The sequence below is a fragment of the Colius striatus genome, chromosome 2, assembly GCF_028858725.1.
Source record: "Colius striatus isolate bColStr4 chromosome 2, bColStr4.1.hap1, whole genome shotgun sequence".
Lineage (NCBI taxonomy): Eukaryota > Metazoa > Chordata > Aves > Coliiformes > Coliidae > Colius > Colius striatus.
Window position 1 is genome coordinate 105,086,438 of NC_084760.1, and position 23,559 is coordinate 105,109,996.

Sequence of the window (23,559 nt, forward strand, 5' to 3'; positions counted from 1 at the left end):
ATAGATAAACTGGTGATTAATGGAAAAATATTTGCAAGGGATGATGTATTTTAAAGTGTTAGAGATACTGAGAATTGCCATACATCTGTGACAGAATCTGGCATTTCTATCGTTTTTGCTCGAGACACTGAGCATCAAGAAATAGGGAATGCTTTGAAGAATTATTTTTAAAAAAACAACAAATGTAGATGTTCCTTCTACTGGACAAAAAAGTCATTATTTCACCCACTGTTACATTAGGAGGAAAAAGAATCTAAGATCACATAATTTGTATACGGTACAGTATTTGCCATGAGTTGAAGACATTACTGAAGTAAGTTGTTCATTGTTCTACAAAAAAACCAAGTTTGCTCTTTTTGTGGTAGCCCTAAAATTACCAAATTCATTTCATATTGTAACATTTTGTTATGTTTGTAATTGTGTTGTCATTTGTAATAGTGTAATTTGTATTGTAAATGTTTGTAATCACGTGCTGACTTCTTCTTATGACGTGTATGTACTTGCTATGGCAAATAAAACAGTTTGTTATTAACTTTAAATGTGTAAATAACACACCTTTGATATATTTCTGATAGATCAGTAGTCTGGCTCACAGACATCAGTAGATTAGGGCACATCGTGATTTTTATATAAAAGACAATTTTACAGAAGAGGGAAGTAGACATTACCAATTTATCATTTCATCAAAAACTGTAGCAACAGTAGAAAAATAGAGTACTATTAAGAAGAAAGATGGGTTCTGTTGTTTCTTGCAGCCCCAGGGCAGGTTACTGGGTGCCTCTCAGCCCTGCTGGAGACAGAAGCACAGCAGGACCTGAGCAATGTGGATTGTAGCCAGGAGCTAAGGAATGAAATAGAATTCTTCTTTCTTTATTGTTCAGGGTTATGATCAAAGTAGCTGTGTGTGTTTCTTTCTGAATCGTTCCTGACTGTGTTAGAATAATTTTTTTTACAAGGCTTCTGCAATGATTTAAATGAGCAAGGCTGCCATCTGTCACCTTGCAGGGTTTTTTTTGTCTCGGGTAAAAACCTTTCTGCCCTTAAAGGTCTGTGTCCCGCTGGGAAAACAAGCTCTTACTGGGAAATATGGCATAAGTGTGACTTCAGATAACAGAATAACATTGCCTGGAATAATATCATTTCACCTTAATTTTCTATTCTTGGGAAAAAAAGCCAGAAATTCCAGTAAGTCCAGCTATCAACCAAAGAGCAGCTTCCTTGTAGATGTCTTTAAGTGTGGTAGTGACTAACACACCTCAGGCCAACCTTTTGTTCACCCAAACTCTAGGTTAAAAACTATGATTTTGCATCTCTTGGAGCTGCATAATCAAGTTTCCCCTGAGGGGATGGCTGGTGATTTATTTCACAGGTTATGAATACAGGAAAATAGGAGAGGCAGGCAGGTGCTGCAAATGTGTCAGGACCCTCCAGCAGCTGTAATACAGATCACAGTGGTGGTAGTAAATGAAGACTTGGAAAGGGGCAGTGTTTTTACCACAGTGAAAGCTTGATGCTTCTGATGTCAGGAACACAAAAGGTGTGCTGTTATGTGGTGAAAAATTGTAGTTTCATGTGGAATGATACCTGGCCTTTATCCTAAACTTTGAGCACATCAATGAGAAGGGGGGAAGATTTTTCTCTCTCATCCTTTTGCATTCCTTCCATAAATCATCAGTAGTTTAAATTAGTGCCACATTGGTTGTTTCAGTGACCCTACAGCAGTTTATGCTAAAATCAAATGCTAGAAATCTCTTTTTGACTTAAGTGTAGGCTGTTCACTTGTTCAAGATGCAGAATTTCCCACATAATTTACATTGCTTTTATTGCATGGATGTTTCTCTGGCCATATTAATCAAATATTCTTTTCAGAATGATAAGATGGTCTCTGTTACACTTTTATGTTGGTAGAGATACTTATTTATCTCAGGAAATATTTTCTTGCTTGATTCATTATTCTTGCAAAGAATGAATAAATTTTGTTGTGAGTTAATGTCCGTTCACCTTTGTATGGGAGTAAGAAAAGAAGGGATAATGGTTTTTGGTTGGGTGTTATGAATGACTTTTAAATCTTATAGAGGTGTTTCTGCCTTTCAGTTAATACATCAGTCCAGTGTACACTGGCTTGAATGTAATTTAAAGTATTGTCAGGACAACATTTCAAATCTCTTAAAATACAAGCTATTTATTAACTCATTGTGGGTGTCTACAGATTTCTATGGAAACCAAAAATATGCATCCCTCAAAACATCTCTGATGACGTCTATAGTAAAAGCACAATACACCTTTGAAGACCTGCAATTTTAAATTCATGCTTTAAAAAAAAATATTAGAGTGATGGTAGGGAGACTTTTTCTGTGCCACCAGTAGTTTTCTTAGGAATAGTTGTAGCATTAAGAATGGGAGGCTGATTAGCTTCAGCTGAGAGTCGTGAATGTCAGGATTCAGGTCTTGACCATAAACGTGCTTAAGGCAGGAAGCCCTTCTCAGTATGCCTGAGTGCACTGAGGGGAGCAGGGGAGATAGGTTATTTGTATCCTGGTTGGCACTTTTTATGTTGTTTTCTTTGGTGACTCCTCAGTATGTGATTTATTTGCCAGCCCAGGATTTTCTGATGCACTTATAAAATCTGATTTATGGAAGTATGAGATAGAGAAGGAAACAGGAATGCACTCTAGAAGGCTTATGTACCCATATGTGACACTAATGAAGTCAGACATAAGGGCTGAAGCTCTGGGAAGATCTTTCCTGCACTGAAGTCTCAGAAGTGGATGCAAGCTGGAGGCCTGTACCCTACCCTGCCCCAGGGGTGCTTTGCAACTCTCTCACACTACTTGGGCACTTCTGTCTCACAGAGGGCTTGTTGCCAACTGAAGTGTTCTTTCTTGTGTTTTATTGACTTGAAGTATGGGTTTGATTAGCCATTGGTTTGATATTGATGTGTGTCAAGCCTATTGCATTGTCAATGTACATGTTTTTAAGTAAGAACGAGGGTTGGTCTTGCAAAGATGAGATCATTTTACCTTTGCTGATGTTGCCTTGCACCATTTTTTTGCCTTATATGTGTCTCTGGTGTCACTGGATCTCCTTGCACAGTGAGGTGCAAGACTAGACTAGAGTAATGGCAGTCAGTTCCACATGGCGGTACATTTATTATTGCTCTAGAGTAAAGCTAGAAATGGAATATAGTTCCTCAGGGTTCAGTAGCTATGCCTAGTCTTTGAAAAATAATAAATAGCTCCTAATTAGATGAGCAATTGATCAGGAGCATGATACACACTTTCTAATAAGCCCTTTTCTCGGTAAAGATTTACACAGTAGACTAGATTCTGAATGCCTGAGGGATGTACAGAACTGTAATCAGAAATGCTCTATGTTTTTCTACCAGTAGTGAGCTGTGTGAATCACAGCGTTATGTTTGGTCTTTCCAGTCATTGAATGAAGCAGGGTTAGGAAAAAAAAATATATCATTTGTTTCTCAATTTGATTTGTTCTCTCTACTTCAAGTTTCCCCCAGGGTATGTTTATCTCAAAGAAGAGTCTGAGATATTCCCCCAAATATTTAAAATATAACTCAATATGAAAGTGGATCCATGTGTACCACTTGGAATCATGGAGTAATCTCAATATAATGATTGTGTTATTAAGCAGCACAAGTAATGTGCTCTTTACATTCTTGGACAAAATAACTTTTTTTTCCCCTCCTCCTCCTGAGACTTTCTAATGATATTTACAAGCAGATAAATTGACAATATCTTGATAAATATTTGGCATAGCCTCAGCACAATTCTTTGCCTCTGAGGTGACTGTATAAAGTATGAGATAAAGAAAAAAGTTGTTAATAAAGAAAGAAAAATGCAATAGTCAATATCTTCTTTTTTCTTTCCTCCTTCCCCACAGGACATTAATGTATGTATCCTTGAAAACTACCCTGAATGTTCCAATCCCAGGTTGTTTTACATCATACCATATTTCTGTGGACAGCATCCAAGATGCAGGTAAATATACACAAGGTATCCCGGTTTGTTCAGCAATAGCCATTATTAGTGTTTTGTGAGAAACTGGTAGTACAGAAGCAACTGTTACTTGAAGTACAAGAGAAAAGTATAAGTACAATGTAGTGCTGTATGTGGTAACTGCATGCATAATTTTTGATTAAGAGGGTAGTAATGCAGATCATGCAATCACAGAATGGTAGGGGACTCGGGTGTGGTAGGGGACTTTTTGTCTTCTAAGTACGACGCTGAATATTTTTTGATTCAACTGTGTTCTTGGCTTGAATTCCTGAAGTAAATGCATATTTAAACTTTTTTTTCCTCCCTCTCCTTCCATTAATTTCATATAGGGAGCCTGGTGAATGGGCCCTTGAAAGAGCGAAGCTGAACGTTAATGAAAATTTTCTGCTTGTGGGCATTCTGGAGGAGTTGGAGGATGTGCTGCTTTTATTAGAAAGATTCTTACCTCATTATTTCAAGGATGTGCTTAGCATCTACAAAAATCCAGGTAACTTTTTCCATTAAAAAGCTGTTCTTACAGAAACTTTGGCAAAATCTGTGTGTCTGCTGAAAGGAATGTGTTTACTTAGTCAATATAGTAATTTATCTCCCTTTTAGGGAGCAAATTTGGTTGATGGTGAAGGGTATATATTCTGCTTTTATTCTTAACATTACTGTGTAGATTTTACTCCTGGGCAAGCACTTGTTGCTTCAGTGATTCTGACACATGCCAGAAAGTCTGTCATTTTCCACTGGAGTGGCTTTTTCTTCTTTTAATTCTGTCATAGCTCTCAAATAATACTGTCAAAATATTTTCAAAATGATGTCAGCAATATCTACCTAAGTAAACCTTCAAGAAATGGTTTCAGGAGCTGGAGACTTTGGGTATTCTTCAGTATCAGGATATTTATTTTCACTTAACCTTGACTAAGAACTGAAACAAAGCAAACTTTCATTTGAAGTGAGTTTAGGTTAAGTCCAAAGAAGAACACATAATTACAGCACCTGAAGTGCAAAGCATGCTGAGCAAAAAGTCGTAGGAAGCTTGAGGAATTAAAACAGAGATCACTTAATCTGCCCCTTAATTTGCACCCCACGGTCAGTCTGAAAGGGTTTTTTCTGCATCAGTCCATCCCTCCTAACATTTATTACTAACCTCTTTAGAAGACTGTCTTGTATCCTATGCCTAAACCAAGAAATGCCATGCTTCTGTGGGGCTGTGAATGTCATGCCAGCAGAACTAAATTCCTGCTTACATTTGTCTGGGCCATCAGCATCGTATGAACCAGGGAGGAGTAAAGCTTCCCTTCTTGCTTGATGACTCAGTTGCATTCATGTCAGCGTGAAATGCCTACAGCCACTGAAATGTGTGTTTTGTACCAAGTTATATATTAAAAACATGCGGATCAAAGATGGAATTTTGGTTTTAATGTGTGCGGATGATGGCTGAGAGTAACTATCGCAGTGATCAGTCACTTTAGAGAATTATGGGTCTGTGTCCTTAAGCAGGAATTATGAGTGACTGTCCACCAATTCAAGATGCATCTTGGAAAATGTTGTATTTGGAAATAGTACAGATATTACAGGGAAGGTGTGGCATTCTTCCTCTGAATGGGATTTCAGTGTGTCTTTGCTTGCAATAAAGCAATTAAGGCAGCTCTTTAGAAGACGTGAGTGCTACTTTATGGCTGGATATAGCATCACAACAGAACTGCTTTGCTCAGTAACAGACATAAGGAGAGCATGCATGGACAAGATGCATTTGACAAGAGGAGTGTCTGCTTTTGGATCAGTAATTTCTGTTTTCTGTGTAAATTAGAAAAGTTTTAAAACCCCTATGTTTGTGATAATGTGGAAGTCTTCCTAAAAGTTTGCACAAGTCAATCTACAAGGTTTTCCCATGAGTATGTTAGATGAGAGGGAGGCAGGGATCAATAGAAGGATGCATTCTTTGCAGTGAGCAGCTTTTTATCTGGGAATCTATAAGACTTCCTCAGCTGTTCTATGCACCGTAGACTTTCACTTCTCTTACAACTGTGGAACCTAACAAACAGCACACAGGGTCTCAGTTTTCATCAGAGTGCCCTAGAAATTGTCAGGTGTGAAATAAGCAATCTCTGAAATCGTTAAGATCTTGATAATCTTTCTCAGTGTTTATTCAATATCTGTGGGCGATTTATCTCCTGATTCAGGACAGTGGTTTCCTCTGGGATTTCTTATGTAAGTCTGGTCCCATGTCTGAAAATTCCTCTGTCTCCTTCAGTATTCCACATGTGAATTAAACTTTTGTTTTATTTTTCCCAGTCGGTTATTGATAAGGAAAAATTGAAAGGAAACAGTTTCCTTGTGTTACTCTCTCTTTTCATGTATACATCTGTTTGGGGGTTTTTTCCTAGCCGTTACTACTTTCAGGTTATTTTTGAGTTGGTATTGATGCTGGAAGGGAAAGGGAAGGAGATAAGGAGAGGAGGAAGGGAAGGAAGAAGTCCAAATGTCATGTAAGAAGCCCTACATTATTGTCCTCAGGACACCTTAGGCCTGATCTGCAACACCCTCTGCTGTCACATCCTGAAATGCTGGAAAGAATACACGTTACTCTGCACAGCTGTGTGGTGTTCCAAAAAGCAGATGATACTTTGGGCCAAAACTGATCTTTTGTTGCAGGTAACACTTGCAGATTAAATCTGTACAATTTACAGGTTTTTTCTGTTTGCCTGCTGCTCTACTGGCGATACTCTTATGGCAGTCTTTATTTTCTTTTCATCTAAGAAAGTAAAACTTTTCCAGAACTTATATTTTATGAGTTGAACATATTGAGAAGAGAAAATCACAGTGAAGGACTGTGTACAAAAAGATGATTCCATTCAATGAATCTCTGCACCAGAGTCCACTGCAATAGGTGTTTCTGAACTAGACACAATTCAAAAACTGGATTTGTAGAACTGCTTTGAAGCAGAAAGTAGATGAAGTTTCCATCCAGTGTTGCTTTACTGGATTACACAGATTAGAAGGCAGAGTAGAAATCAGTGATTGCTGGCCCACCATCATAGTCTAAACCAAATTAAAAGCACATAGCTCTTGCTGTAAGAGGCAAACTGATAGATGTTATTATTCAAACCCATAAAATTGTCTGTTCATCTGCAGGATTTCTGGGTTAAGCCCTTTCTTCTTCCCAAAGCTGGCACCCTCCTCTCTTGTTACAGGTGCTTTGAGTGGGCACTGGATCACTACAGCTCCCATCCAAGCAAAATTCTTAATATTGAGAGCTTTGTTTTAACTGTGTGAGCCACATTCGAGCTGCTTTGTTTCTTCTGTAGTAAAATTTCTTATCTGAGACACTGTGTAACGACATTTAATAGGGAACTCTTGCTCAGTGTCCTCCTTCTAGCTAGAAAACAAAGCCTGTTGCCTTTTTTCCTTCAAAAATACTTTGCTGCTATTGTTCTGAAGCAGATCAGTAAAACTGTGGCTCTGTTGATCTGATGGATAGTGGGACGTTTACATCAGAGAGCACAGAGATGTGAGTGTAGGTGTCTTTATGACAGATAACTACTTAATGCAGTATGAGTTGAGTGCTTTTGTCAGGGATGCTAATGATTTGGTTTACATAAGATGGCATAAGGAAACTGTGAAGAACGATGAAATATTAAAAAGATAGAGGGAAATGCAATTGACTTGTTCAGAGTCTTTGAAAGGCCTGAAATAGTCACACTATAACTTTACATATAAAATAACTCCTCAATCTCAGGAGCACAACTGAAGGAAAAATCAGTCCTGTTCATTTCTGCTGACTACAGCTCATTTCCATAGCCTGGCTGGTAGCCAGAATGTGGAGAATAACTGCACAGTTTCTTTTGGGGTGGACACATGTGGGTTTCATATCTTCAGTGGTTTTAAGAGGCAAAAAATACTCACTATCCACAGCAAAACACAGAATTTTCTTCTGCCTTGTCAAGTTCTGTGGCATGAGTACCAGCATCTAATGTAAAAGAATAGACAATAAAAGGTTTTTATCACCACAGAAATAGCCCATATCCTCTAACCTTTCTGCAGGAGTTCATAAATTTTCTTTGGCACCAGAAGCCCTATAAAAACACTTCTTCTCAATACCAGAAAAAAAAATGTTTCCTGAAAGTTATATTTTATATTTTGTGTAGAGAATGTGTATATCTTACTCTAGAGCAAGAAGACTGAGTTAAGCTTTTGAAACAGTGAATTTTATTGAGTGAAAAGAAATTACTCATGCTGTCAACTGGAAGAAAATATATTTTTAGGTAAACTGTGAAATGTGAGGTTTTTTGAAAATGCAACGAAAATGTGATTCTCCTTGGGAGTCACATTTACAGGGAATGTTTTAAACAGTAGCAGTAATGTTATCCCAGGTAATACAAATTTTAAGTCCATTCTGTCTGTGAATGCTAGTGACACAGTCTGGACGGTTTTTATTTATAAGCTTCACCTTCTGTTTAAATCCAGTAAGGAGTGAGATGCTGCCAATTGTGTTTTTTGCAAGACTGAGGTCACCTGAGGCAGATATTGAAGGCTTTTTGGATGGAGTTAGGAAAAAAGTGGAATCAACCCTGGAAGTCTTTGCACTGCACTGAAGATTGCTCCTGTGCCGGGGCAGCACCACAGGTGGGGCATGCCTGCAGGTGGTTCCTCTGCTGGAAGTGCCAAAGAGCTTTTCCCCACTTCTTGTCAAAATAAAACTCTTTGCAAGTGGATAAGGCTGAGAGGGGCTTTCCTTTCTTTCCTCATCTCCCGTTCCAGGCCATCACTTTTTTTGTTAACAGTGCTTCGCCTAGTCAGACTCAGATATTTTTATCAGTCAGAGGCTGATTCTTCTGACAGCTTTTCTCCCACCCCGTTCTCGGGCTGCTTGGACAAAATATGGGCACTATGCCTTTGGAAATGTTCAGGAGCTGAGGGTCATTGCTGGAAATGTTGCTGTGATACAAAGTAATCAAAGGGAGGATGGGAAGGTCCCACAGGTGTTATTTTTTTCCACTCTGAGAAACAAATTAATGTCTTTGCAGGCACAACCTCCAAGTGCAAAATCTCTGGGTAAGAAATGTTGAAAGAAGTCTGATAAAGGCAGCAGTGCTTTTTTGTGAAGTGTCCTTAAGTGATGATCATCTTTTATTCTGACTTTGTTTAGCACAAAATGAAAGGAAAGGAAAAAGAATAGAACAAGGGATCTGCCTGCTTCTCAGGAGCTGTACTTTCTGAGGAGGGTTGTAACTGGTACATGGAAAGGGAATAATACATTATCTCATCTCTTGCGCACAAATGCACAACCCTTCTCTTTCCTGTAAGCATCTGCACCCTTGATGTGAGAATAAAACCAGCTCAGATTAGGTTCATTTTAAATGCTTGAGATTTTTCTTTGCATCATTTCTTTGCATCTGCTACTTTTTTAAAATGGAACTTGGGAAAAGTGTGAATACACTCAAACATTCAGAAACTGCAGTGACTCCAAGCAGGCTGCATTTTCTTTTGCCTCACACTCTAAAATAGCTTTGTGCTTTCCCCAAACAATACTCTCAAGAGGAATCAACACGTATGAAAGTTTTCTGCAGAAGAGGAGAATTCCAAATTTCATGTGGAGGCAAAACGTGAGGTTGGACTTGTTAAGTGAGGAACTGCGTAACGCTTCCGTAGCGCTTTCACATCCATTACGTGAGGCAGACTGTGTGACTTTAAAAGTTTTGTCCAGAAGGTGGTGTAATCTCCCTGCTTGTTCAGGACTTACAGGGGACCTGAACATCCTGCCAGTGGTGAATTTACATTCTGCCTGGGTGGCGTTTTTTTACTTTTATCACCCGACATCCTGTTCTGAAAAGAGAAAATAAAAATAGGAAACGTGAACAAAACGTTCCTTTCTCTTCCTCTGAAGTCTGAACTTTCAAAAGTGCACAGAAGAATGCTCTAAAACATCGTGCATGCTAAAGCAGGCAGTTTAAGCTCTAGGAAGAGTATTTAATTGTATTTTTGTTTCTTGTAAAACAAATGCACAATTCTTCATGTGCAAGAAAGTCAGGGAAAGAGGAAGAGCTATAGTCCATATCCCCAAGGACGTTTGTTCCCAGTCAAGTTGGTAGCATCTAGTTCATTCTGCACAACTAATCTGCTCCATGGTTTGTTTCATAAAGCTGAAGATGGTATCAAAAGCTATAGATACTTTGTTTAGCCCTTGAACCGTGAAAATACAAGGTTTGGAGAGCAGGGACCAAACTGGACTTGTCTGATGTGGGATGCCTTGGAAGTTAGCGGATGCACAGATCAGTGATAAGCACAATCAGTGGAAGTATCCCTTCTTTTTACAATTCCATAAAAGGAAAAGATGTTGTTTTCTGTCTTTTCAAATTCCATTGTGAATAAACTGAGAAGTTTTAAGAGTTAGGAGCTCTTGGAAGGATTTGAGCACTTCTGGGCTTTCTTGTGACTGTGTTTTTCATAAGATCCACTAGGACTTTGGAAAATTCATCTCAGAAACTAAATATCTCTAGGAGGTTCTGCAGCAAAGATTGGCAACTCGTAACGGCTGGGGTTCTTGTTCTGCTGAGGAAAGTGAAGCCACTCCAGATTGTGTGTGTTGCATCAAAGACGTAACTGTGGCATCGAAAGATTTATCCAAGATAGTACCAATCTCATTGCTAAAGTATAATCAACAGTAAAGGCGTGACAGGAGAGTTCGACGCAGCTTTCCAAGCCCACGTGGAGTTTGTATTCATCCAGTCTCAAGTCCACTGTACTTACTGTTCCCTACTAGCATGTACTTGTTACATTGGAGTTAGCTCATATATGCATGGTTACACAGCAGTGCATTTGCCTACAAATACATCTTGTGGCCCAAAATGAAGGGTGCATTTTGAGACAAAACATGAGATAGCTGACAGCCTGACGTGACAATGACAGTCACTCCAGGCAAATCTGCTCTCTGAGCTTAAGGTGCAGGGAAGCACAATTTATAGGTCCCTCTGCCAAACATATGACTCTCATTCTGCTGTATCATAGAGTCAAGATGCGTAATTGACTTTGTAAGTACAAAAGCACCATCAATAATCACTTAGATCTGGTGAGAAATTGAGGTATTTAGTATTGGCAGGTTGGGATGGTGGGAGGGCATAGTTCATAACTGAAGCAATGGGGAGGGCCAATGTTGACCCACAGTGCCTCTGCCCAGCACTTCTGATATTCGAGGAAGTTGACTGGCTTCCAGGTCTCACCGCTGGATATGACCAAGAGTGATATGGTTTCTCTGCTTACCAGTTACAGTGCAGATTTTTTAATTCTTATTTTAGACTTGGATTTTCATGTGAGTTGAATTTGCAAAGGCAGTGCCCAGAATGAATTGTAGTGGAAGGTGAAATCCATGTTCCGTTAAATCATCATTTCAAAAACCTAAATCAAATGTTTCTCTTCTAGTGAACTTTCTGGACACATGAGCTCATAGACTGGTGCTAAGAACCTACAGTGTATTGTAGAGATAGACTATTTTTTCATAGAATTACTGAATCTTTCCTTTCTTTATGCCATAACACATATATAAACAGAACTTGCGCTCTGCAGTCTGCTGCCTTTTTTCTATTACTCTCCATCACATTTTCTACATTGCTGTTTCCCATCAGCTGGCAAGGCCTTTACCTGAATCCAAACACACTTTACTTTTTTTGCATGCTCTTGTCTGAGCCTCCATCGTAAGCAGAGTTTCACTTCTAAACTGTCTACATAAGGCATTTATGCCTGTAGTACTATGAAGGCTGAGACCACCTGTGGCATTGTCTTCATCTTTTAGTCCAATTCCAAAAGGTCTCAGCCTTTGGATTTTGCATTTCATCCCACATCTTTATGATGCTTGTATTGTTCTGTTTCCTTTCATCAGATCTACTGATGAGCTGTCTGGTTTTGGACTAAACCCACACAGATGTAATTTCATACTGTGTTGCAATAAAAACTAAAGTTGTTTGTGATCTAAATCCCAAGGGGCTAGTCAGCCAAACCCTTGAATCCCCTCTATCAAGAATTCATGTGTATTTTGTGTGTGTGTGTTTGTCCAGACATCATGTTGAAGGGCTGGTGCTGGTATTTTTCAGGCAACTGTCATTTTTATCTAATGAACATATCAGTCACTACAGATGTTGTGGTTTATAACAATGCTCCTGCTGTTCGTCTGAGGTTGACCCCCTGATGCATCTTTTGAATGTTTCCTGTTCCTAGTGTAACAAAATGAAAAATCCATGGACAAGCAACTCTGTTAAACAAAGTCTAGCACAGAGAGAAAGCTGCATTTGGATACAGCATTAGTTATATCTCATAAATAATCCAGGGTCACTGATGACAAAACACCACAAACGTTTTAACGACAGACAATTAAAGCTTGCAAAGACAGTTCATTCCTTCTTGACTAGCTTACTAAATAAAATCATAATGCTATTTTAATCTGTAACATTCCAGCTGAACCTCTGTTACTGCTTCCACTTTAAAAATAGTGTTTGACTAAAAATTGTAGTAGTAACAGATTATGCAAATTGCTTCTTTAACAACTTTGACCTCTATTCAGGCAACAGAAGGCACAGAGGAAGAGGTGGACAACTGTTATATCCCGGTTAATAGGCCTGCCTCTCTTCCCAGCTGCAACTGCATTACATTTGCTTAAGTCTTCATTTCACCTGTATAGAAACAAGCAAGTTGCACAAAGTGGCTGAGTCTGAAATCTGAAAAACTTTTATTGATAGTAGGACCAAAGCAACTGAGAATTTATCTTAGTTATCTTTGTGTCCCACAGTATGTTTTCATGGTCGATTTTGTGGGAGAAACATCTTTTAACTGAAAACTGAGTGTATTTGGCACTGAAAATATAGAAACAATTTGGAACACATCACAGAGGTGACTATTCAGTTTGCTTTTAGGAGTATAATCTTATTTTCAGTCTTCAAAAAAAGTTATTGTATTTTTCTGTTGGACTGATCTTAAGTCCTGCCCATTGTATCAGTGATAGGATAGGCTACAGATGCTAAGGCATCTTGCAAGAGCAGTGTGACTATCTGATGGCTCAGAAATATTTTGAAGAATATTAAAAGTAAAGTAACTACAGAGAAGAAATTAATTTATTAAAATACTTTCACCTGTATTTTTTTGTGTAGTAAAGACCAGCAGCCATTCCTGATTAACTATTTGGGTTTTCACATAAACATTGCAATTTAAAATCAAGTTTTTGCAACAATACAAATGAGCTGCTATAATAGTTAAAATGCTGTAATAATTAAAATGAGGAAAAGGTGAAAGAGCACAAATTCTCACAAGTTAGGTGTGAAATTATAGCAAGGCACTTTCTGGCATAGAGTCATACAATGGTAGGGATTGGAAGGGACCTTTAGAGATCAAGGCATTAAAGGTGATACTAGAAGGTTTTTTCCAACCACATCAGAGCAAGGCAGCACGCCATAGAGTTGAGGAGAGGGAGACAGTGGATAGCTGGGAGAGATGGTAAGGAGGCACTCCCCAGAGTACATCTATAAATAGACCATTTATTCTCAGAGTACACAGTGAATTGCATTCTAAGTCATCTTAAGAACACTGTTATTACTATTAGAACAGAAATAATTAGTAGAACAAATTTCAGCAAAGTGCAAGGATTGACCCTTGATTACAAAATTCAAAGGATTGAAATGAAGGAAATATATTTGCAGTGTAGCTGCTGGCTGCTACACAGGAGTCCTTTTGGCATGACTCTCAGCCATCACTCCTGAGGGGATGATCTACTCACTTGAGCGTAGCTTCTGTGCTCCTTCCTCTGAGCCCCTTTGCTTTATCTGCCCTGGAGGTAGTCTGTGGTGCTGGAGAGCTGACTCCTTGCTTTTCCAAGAGTGACTCTTTTGTGGAGTTTTTGCTCCCTACTTCCTTTACCAGATGGAATTTCACAGCCTTTTGAACTGTCCCTTTTGAAAATTTGCTCTCCTAGAAGCTATAGCAAGAGAGGAGGGTTTTACTAAGTATGGCTGGGAAGATTCCTTTTTTTCCTTTCTTTTCTTTTTTTCTTGGAGTAGAATCAGAAGTTTACAAATGTAGTGAGAAAGAGCATCCTCCCCTCTACTGTTGTCCTGGCTCATCTTCCCTGTCTCCTCCCTTTCTTCTAAATTGCATTCACATTGTATTCTTTAATTAATATCTTTTTTTCCAGTTGAGCTGCTTTTTCTGTCTCCAACATTTGCACGATTGTTCCTGCACTTTATAAATCTCATCTTTTGAATTGTAGTATTTGCACTCAATTTTAATAACTTTTCAGTTACTTGCAGATGTGCTGTATAATGCAGATAACAGACTTGGTGTTAGGGCACAGTGTCGTGTTCTCCTCAACTATCTTTACTCCTTGGCAGTGTCAGGAGTGCTGCTGTCAGAGTCAGTATTCACCAAGGATCTCTTTGAAACTGAAATTGCCATCTCTCTGGTGTGTCCTGTTGTTCAGTCAGCAGCTATTTTTGAAAAATGGAGGGTAGTTAACACCACATTTTTAAAGGGCTCCAGTGATCACCTGGACAGCAACAGAAGGAAGAATCCAATTTATATGCTGGGAAGAACTATAATAAAGAATGGGATTAGTAGACAGTTGGGAAAACTCAGTATGGTATTTGTAGAGCCTCACAAATCAGCTAGTTTCTTTAAGGTGTCAGCAAGCACAGGGATATCAGATGGTACAGGTGTGATTTTTCATCAGGATCTCAATCCAAAAGCTCTTAAACTGTCAGGATATGAAAGAATGTTATCCAACAGGATAAAATTGGTTAGGGGTAGGCATTAATTTTTCAGCAGTCTCCCCTTACCTTAAACAAGCAGGGGGGTCCTGCAGGTACCTTGCTCCAGGTTGGAATAAACCTTCTCTTAAAAAGATGAGACTGAGGTGAGAGGTCACTGCCAATATGAAGTTACCAGGAAGAAACAAGAACAACACTGAAGTGTTTTAATAAAGCAACACATTAAAATTCAGCTTATGTGCAGCTGAGTCTGTCCTCAGCGCTCAGGATTGTAGTGTGCTGATGCTCTGGGTCGTCATCTGTGTCCAGCTTGGTAGGAGCGTGCACGGATTGTCAGATGGGTGGCCATTTTTTTCTGTGCAGGGGAGCAATCCCCTACAGAAGAAATTTTATGCAAAGCTAGATGAAGTCATGACTAGGTTTTTCCAGATGGCAGAAAATGATGACACGGGACAGAAAGGATAAATCCTGGCTAAATCTCAAGAGCAGCTGAAGGAAAGACTGTCAGTCACATCTGAGGCACTGTCCTAGCTGCAAAGCATAGAGTTCTAATCTACATTTAATTGCAGGTGATTCAGGAACATTAGTACATACCTGCTCTTGGTCCAGTTTATCCGTTCTCTTTCAAGTCTGTGTTCTGGTCAGGCAAAAGGTGGCAAGGATGACAGTGAAACCAAACAAAGGTATTTTTTGCTAGAAATGCCAGGCCTCATTTGCCAGCTAGACTACCAGAGGAAGAAAGAAACTGTTGAGTTGGTCTCTGGTTTTCTCGCAGTGAGCAGCAGCTGTTTTGGTAGCAGTAGCAGCAGCTCATATAACAAATGTTTCGTGATGAATGCAAACAAAAGCCAGCCCTGAAATTCCAACTCCGCTATGTACGCATAAAATATAAAACCAGTTCAAAATAACATAACTACTCAACTTAATGGATTTTTCTCCCCCTCTAAATAAATTCCATATGAGCGTTAGTGTTTGGTCTGCTCAGTTCTCCAGGGCTCACCCCAAAAACATTTTTATCTTAGAGGCTGAGGGCAAAAAGTGAACATAAAAACAGACCAAGAAAAAAATCTTTTTAAAAGAAGTGCACGTGCAAATAGGTGTGTGGTTTGGGGGAAGGTTTTGGGAATACCGAACATGCTTACTGGATTGAAATTACTGCTGATGTTTGTGAGTTGGCTGAATTCACTTACCCCCAAAATAGGTCTTGGAGCAATTCTTCATGCACTTCCTTGCAATTTGGTTTCCGAAGATGACTTGTGGTTTTAAAGGCATCTACATGTTAGAGAAGCATTATGCCCTGTAGCATGAATGTCTTTCCAGATAGCCAGTGGGAGGATTTCTGGGGAATGAAAGTTGCTGATGAGTGCATACTCAGGGGAAATGAGGGTATTGAAGAGAAAGAAAAGTATAACCATTTGAGACTCAGGAGAAGCAGAGGAGCTATCCAGGGGGCAGTGCCTTAAACTGTCATCTTCCTTCAATGATCCAAGTTAAAACAACAAGTAAACCCCAGCGTTTACCTGCCCCTCCCTGCTTTGCTGCTTGCTGGAAGTCTGCAGTAGCATCAGTTGTCTGCCCACACAAGCGCTCCTGCTCTTTTCTCAGACCCTGAAATATTCTGTCTTTGCAATCACTTTTCTTTCTGCTTAGCTTTCTTTGACCCCTCTGGTCTGGCTTCCTTGTGACTATGAGGTTAATCAGCTCTGTGCATTCACCACAGGAAGAAGCATTATTTCTTGTTTTCTGCCAGGTCAGTGATAAAACAATATACCGTGTTCCTCTGCTTTTTGCAGTATGATTCCATCTAGTGCTTTTTGTGTAGTGAAAAGCTTAAACAAGGTAATTGTAGTGCTCTATCTTTTGCCAGAGTGGTTTTTTTTCAATTGAGTTTTGGAGGGTCTATGAAGTTGAGTTACCATGTGATGTGTTGCTCTACTTAGGGAACACACATACCTATAAGTCATGGTGAATATTACGTCTTTAGTATTACAGAGCAAGCAAATGCAGAGCTTAGAACAACATCTGCATGCTTACCTTAGCCTTTGCTCCTCCTTCTGCTTGACTGCTTTGATTTTGTCGTGGTTTAGCACCGCCAGCAATGAAGCACCAAGACAGTCTCTTGCTCCCCCTCCCCCCCCATCAACCCCCACCCTCATTAGGATGGTGGAGGCCCCAGTGAGATGGGAGAAAAAATAAGATAACCAAGGATGTTGTGGATTGAGACAAGGGAAGGGAGGGCTCGCTGCCAGTTATGGTTCCAGGCAAAACAGACTCCGGTACTCAACTTAGAGAGGAAAGTAAGGAAAGTTTATTCTACTACCTACTAGGAACAGAATAGAGCAAAAAGCAAAAATGGAGCAAGACAGTGAGAAAATTACAACCAGCACTTTAAGATCTCCCTCCCCCACCCCTCCTTTCTTCCCAGACCCAGCTCACTGCTCCCGATATCTCTACCTTCTCCCCCTCAACGGCTCAGGGGGCAGGGAATAGGGGACGTGGTCAGTCTCTCACAGATGTGCTCTGCTGCTTCTCTTCAGATGGGGATGACTTGTCTCACTCTTCCCCTGCTCCAATACAGGGTCCCTCCCACGGGACACAGTCCTTACCAAACTTCTCTGGTGTGGGTTCTTCCCAGCATTTATGGCTTCTGAAAATACGAGATCCCTCCCATGGGACACAACCTCCTCTGCACATAGCCACTACCCCTAGTGTGGGGTCTTTAAAGAAGTGCAAACAAATCCCAGCTTCACCAGTCCTCTCTGCAGGATGCAGGGAGTCTCTACTCCAGCACACCTCCTCCTCTCTTCCCTCACTGACCTCGGGGTCTGCATGGTCACTTGGCTCTCTCTTCCAACAATTTGCACCACCACCAGCCAGAAAAGAAGAAAGAAGGAGAAGAAGAAGGAACAGGAAGAAGCCTCCTCTTCTGGCTTCTTATTCTAAAAAGTGATCGTTGAGACGCCCATTTGGCTCAACCCCAGAAGTGGGTCTGGCTCAGAGCTGAGGACAGTTTTGAGCAGCTTCTTACATAAGCCATCTTTACAGCCCCTTCCTCGTTATCAGAAACAGCTCCACACAAAACCATGACAGATTTATTTCCAAACAGTCAGCTATGTTATTTAATTTCTTTTTGTGGAGTGAAAGGGGGAAAAAGAGATACAGGTAAAGAGCACTGTTGGACCTAGCAAAGAAATTGGAGTGAGGAGGGGACCTGTTTTGTTGTTTGCTTATTTCTAACCAGAAAGAAGTGAAACACAAGTTACAGTGACCTGTCCTGACAGAATACGTGGAGCATGCTGACGTTGGTGCAGCAGACTATTTGGTGTGTGCATGCCCTGCAGGGACCACGTGTGTGCACAATCTGGCCAGAGGCCCTGGTGCTTCGCAGAGCTGTGCTTTTGAGGCTTTTGGGTTGTTAGCAAATTTGGAGGTTTACTGCTTGCACAAGAACATTACTTTTTCTGTTACATAAAAGGAGAGTGTGTGGCTGATATGTAATATACATCTCCCAAAAGCTAGTGGAAATTGGACATGACAGGACTGAGAGCATAGCCAAAGCAAATTTATTTAAAATGCTGAATGAAAATATTCACAGAAAACTCTGTTTTAATCTAAATACCACTAAATATTTTGCTGGGCATTGAAGGCTTCTTTTTATTTTTTAAGTTTTCTTCAGCTCTCCACTCTCTCTGTAAGTGCTCTGCCAATTGCACATGACTGATCTTTGAAGGGTCTTCGTGCAGCTGACAAATCTGGTTTACTTCACTGCGTATTGATATTACTTAATGTCAGGTGCTTAAATTATGTACCGGGGAAACTGAACTCTCTGTGTCATCATTTGGCTGTTTATCTCTCTGGAGGTTTGTTTGATACTGTACATAGGATCATAAAATCATTACAGTTGGAAAAGAACTGTAAGATCATCGAGCTCAACTACTCACCTCACTCTGCCAAGTCCATCACTAAACTAAACCCTGTCCCTCAGCACCTCATCTGTGTGTCTTTTGAATATTCTCCAGGGATGATGACTCCACCACCTCCCTGGGCAGCCCGTTCCAATGCTTAATAACCTTTCAGAGAAACAGTTCTCCCTAATGTCCAATCTAAATCTCTCCTGGCACAACTTTAGCCGATTTCCTTGTGTTCCATCATTTGTTACTGGAGAGAAGAGATCGACCTCCAGCTTTCAACAACCCCCATTTAGGTAGTTGTAGAGAGTGATCATATCTTCTATCAGCTTCCTCTTCTCTAGGCTAAACATCCCCAGTTCCCTCAGCCTCTCCTCGTTAAGACCTGTTTCTCTAGACCCTTCACCAGCTTTGGTGCCCATCTCTGGACATGCTCCAGCACCTCCATGTCCTTCTTGTAGTGAGGGGCCCAGAACTGGAAACAATATTCAAGGTGCAGCCTCAGCAATACCAAGTACAAGGGGAGAATCGCATCCTTGGTCCTGCTGGTCACACTATTTTTGATACAGGCCAGGATGCCATTGGTCTTCTTGGCCACCTGGGCACACTGCTGGCTCATGTTCAGCTGGCTGTTGATTAACACCCCCAGGTCCTTTTCTGCAAGGCAACCCTCAAGCCACCCTGCCCCAAGCCTTTAGCTCTGCTTGGGATTGTTGTGGCCCAAGTACAGGACCCGACACCTGGTCTTGTTGAACCGTATGCAATTGGCCTCAGCCCATCTGTCCAGGCTCTCCAGGTCCCTCTGAAGGGCCTCCTGTCCTCAAGCAGATCTACACACCCCCCAGCTTGGTGTCATCTGTGAATTTACTGAGGGTGTACTCAATCCCCTCATTTAGATCTTTGATAAAAATGTTAAACAGGACACAGCACTGAGCCCTGGGGAACACCACTGGTGACCAGACACCAACTGGATTTAATTCCATTCGTCACCATTCTTTGGACTCGGCCAGCCAGACAATTTTCCAGCTATTGCAGAATAGGTCCATCCAAGCCATGGGCAGCCAGTTTCTCCAGGAGGATACTGTGGGCGACTGTGTCAAAGGCCTTACTGAAGTCCAGGAAGAACACATACACAGCCTTTCTCTCATCCACTAAGTGGATCATCTTGTTGCAGAAGGAGATCAGATTGGTCAAACAGGACCTGTCCTTCCTAAAACCATGCTGGCTGGGCTTGAACCCTTGGTTATTCTGTATGTTCCTCAGAATGACACTCAGAATAATCTATCAGGAGTTCAGGAGCAGAAATATTTCTCACTCATGCTCTATACTGGTATATAATTGGGTAGAGATGGATGTTGTCAAGAAGTTGGCATGCAGTAATGTTTGTTAGTAGCAAGGATGAAGTACGTGTATAAAAACAAAGTTGTACGTTGTGCCTTCTTGATGCCCCTCTTGTCTATCCAATAGATAAATCTGCACATCATCAAGTGCTATTTGAGCCAATCTGTTGGTGGAATTAATTTTGGGGGGTTTTGTGGGGTTGATTGGGAGTTGTTTTTTTTAGCGCCCTTGGTGGTATCTTTTCCTGCAGTGTTTGCAGGAGCAAATCTGTGACGTAGTTCACTGTGGGGCAAAGAAACACAGCAGAAGCCCATGTTAAGTTCCTTGACAAGAGCAAAGAAGGTGAACGAAGAAGATTTAGTCCAGTAAACTCTCAAGAAACTCTCAAGGTGTGTGTTGACCAAAGCAGCTGCTAGAAGAGTGCTTGGAGTCTGTGAACTGCAGAAGGCAGAAAACCTGTGGGAGGAGTTTGGGTAGTAAAGTTATGAAGGGATCTTGAAGACAGTAAAGCATGGCAGGACCAGCTAAGGAAGGGGACAACAGTCAAACAAACCTTGGATATTTAGCAGCAAGCTAATTTCAACAGCTGCTTCCTCTGTGCTTTCTCCAAGGTTTTTTGGATGCAGCATATGCAAGTTGCACCTCAGATCTTGCACTGTCCATGTTTCAGTGTTTGAGAAGTCTTTAGGCTTTTTTTCTGCACTGAATCCTGGTTCATAGGGAATAATGTTTGTCCAGTTTCACCATAAAGATATCAGGTAATAGTGCTTTCCATGTCTTCTTTAGGGCTATTATTTCAGGATTTGTGGTTTTTTCCGATGAGAGGAGGATTTCCCTCTAGATTCTTAACCTCTCCATTCCTGTTCTTGATTTAGCTCAGTAAGTCGTAAAGTCAGTGGTAGATTTTGAGTGCCTGTGATGACGATTAAAAGCCATTAGAGACAGGGTGTAATCTGGAAATCTTGGATGACAAATGACACTTTGAAGAGGTCATGCTTTTTGCTGGTTTGGGGTTTGTATGTGAAACCAGTTTCTTTCATGACCAGGTGAGAGGTTGTATACTCCTTGTAAGCACAATGAAACAGATTTGTTTTGTTAAGATTATTTGGTTTTGTTTGCAAATGGGAAATTATTCTGTCCAGTCAGCATGGTGAAAAAGGTTGAGATGAGTCATGTTGGTGTCCAAGCCTTTGAAAGAAAGACATGATCTGGAGAAGCACATACAAATCTACACACATCCTGATGTTCATATATATATATATATATATATATACACACATATATCTTGATTCACTGAGAACAGCTCCCTTGGGAGTGCAAACTCATTTCACAGTCAACAGTTTTCAGCTCTTACTAGCTGAAAATAACAGGAACAAATTGCAACTTGTACGACTTTGCCTGTTTGGAGCAGCTGTGCCAATGCAGGTGACTGATAGCAAGAAAACTCAGTCTGTCATCTCATGCTTTAGCGAACAGCTTACCAAAACCATCAGCTCAGTTCATCTAGAACTTATTACTAACAGAAGAGTGATGAAATTGCAAAGCATATTTGTCTGTATGTTGAGTTTCATCATTTACTTGGCTCTGCCTCTGCTGTGGGTAGAGTATGGCATGGGGTCCCTGGCAGGCTGCAGTACTTAGTGAAATTGCAAAACACATTATTTATCCTATTTTAAGGGCAGAATCACTACTTAGCCAAAGGTTCTGCTTTGAATTGCCGAAAGTTATTTTCCTTGGTGCATGTTTTTGCAAGCTACTTGCAGAAATCAGTGGTTTGAGTTCCTGCTTAATTCAGCTATTCAGTTCACAAGCTGCTTCTGTTATCCTTCCAGACCACATCTTGGTGTACATCCCACTTGCTCAACAGGTTTTAACATAAATAAGGAGTTATCACACAGACACTTTTTATCTCCCATGCAGAAGGGAAAATGCTCTAATTCCCATCCGTCTTTCCATACCATGTACACATGGGCCAGTAATTTTTTTAAGAACTGGCACATGATATGTTGGTATATTTTGTTAGTAACTGGCAATGCCAGACCAGCATTTTGATTTCAGGTTAGTGACAGAACTTACACAGATTGCCACTGAAATCAAAGGACAAATCTAGCACTGCTTCCCTGCTTTTAAGTCTTGTCAGACAGCCTGGATAATCAAAGGCAAAAGAGATACAAGAAAAGTATTTTGATAAACAGATGTCATCCACTTTGAAGTGTTGAATCCTAGTTTAATTTTTCCCATGCTACATAAATAGTCCCTTCACTTCCTTCGGTCTTGTGGTTTTTCATTTCCCACTGTTATTCAGACCAAGTGAAAAAAAAAGGAAAGAAAAAAGTAGTTTTATTTATGAGGACTTTATGTTTGCTCAGTTTAGAGGGTTTTGTTTCTTCAATAAATGTACTTAAAATGAAATGCTCTGGGAATGTGCCAGAAGTACTGTCAACCACTGTGGCAAGCAGATGGATGAAGTTTCAGCTGCACGTGATATGCCAGGTCACCACATTTGTTTAGAGACTAATGACCATAGTCACTGGCCACACCAGAATATCCTGTGAGGAATGTATTTTTAAAGAGCTCAGTCACATTTTCATATTCCCAGCACCTGCAGGCTTTCAGGAGAACTCGACCTCCATGTAGACGCTGAATTCAGTTCTGGGACGCCTGTACTCGGCACTAAGACAGGAGTGCTGAGCCTAGATCAAAACACAGCCCTGGTGCCATGTATAAGTGCATATACGCATCCAACACAGTAGATGTCCCTTCTATGGAAACAGATGCCAAGCTTCCCAGAGATTCATTTTTGATTTTTTTGGACAGGCTTTTACAAAGCTCCTATGATTTTTTTTTTGGTCAGTGTTTTGGTTACTATGGGAACCCTGAATGCACCATTCTCTCAGATAACTTTTTCATCACACTTTCTACAAAACTTCATTAAACTATTCTGGTTTTAAAAAAATGTTGCATTCTGACTGCAGATTTTAAAAATATGTTCTTTTGTAGTTTCAAGATTTCTTTGAACTGTTAGGCAGGAGTGAAATTTAGGCATTTATTCTTCTGGTAAGCTTAACAAATTGAATAGGATCTTGTAGATTCAGAATTAGATTCGTTGTTTTGAGGAACATCTGTTGAAACTGGGCACTGAAACTCTTGGTTCTTAATGACATTTTCTATGTTAATTTACTTATAGCTTCCCCTCTTCCTTTTAGAATTAACCTGTGAATTCTTGCTCTGAATTGCCTTTTTTGTTGAAGTAGTATTCTTCTCTGTTCTTTGGGACAAGCAACAATTCAAATCTGTTGTGAAGCCACATAGGTTATCTTTTACTTCTGATTCCTAAATATGAAAGAAGTTAAAATTAGTTATGTTGTATGGGTTTTTTAAGCCAAAAATTGCAGCATCTTTCATTAATTATCTGTAGCTGTAATCACACCATCTGAAAAACTAAACACCAGAATTAGAAAAGGTACAAAGCTGGAGCAAGGGAAATGGTCAGGGACACAAAATGATTTTCATAGAAAAAAGAAACCTCCGAGTTTGGAAGAGAGACAAATGAAGTAGGATGTT

The 23,559-nt window shown here is 40.2% G+C and overlaps 1 protein-coding gene across 1 annotated transcript in view; it reads left to right on the top strand.

The window, feature by feature from the left end:
- UST (uronyl 2-sulfotransferase) overlaps positions 1-23,559 on the top strand; it is a 160,571-nt gene that overhangs the window by 122,285 nt on the left and 14,727 nt on the right. The window contains exons 6-7 of the mRNA XM_061991682.1: positions 3,898-3,995; positions 4,343-4,500. Coding sequence (XP_061847666.1) covers positions 3,898-3,995; positions 4,343-4,500 — 256 coding nt within the window. The remainder of the gene's footprint in view (positions 1-3,897; positions 3,996-4,342; positions 4,501-23,559) is intronic.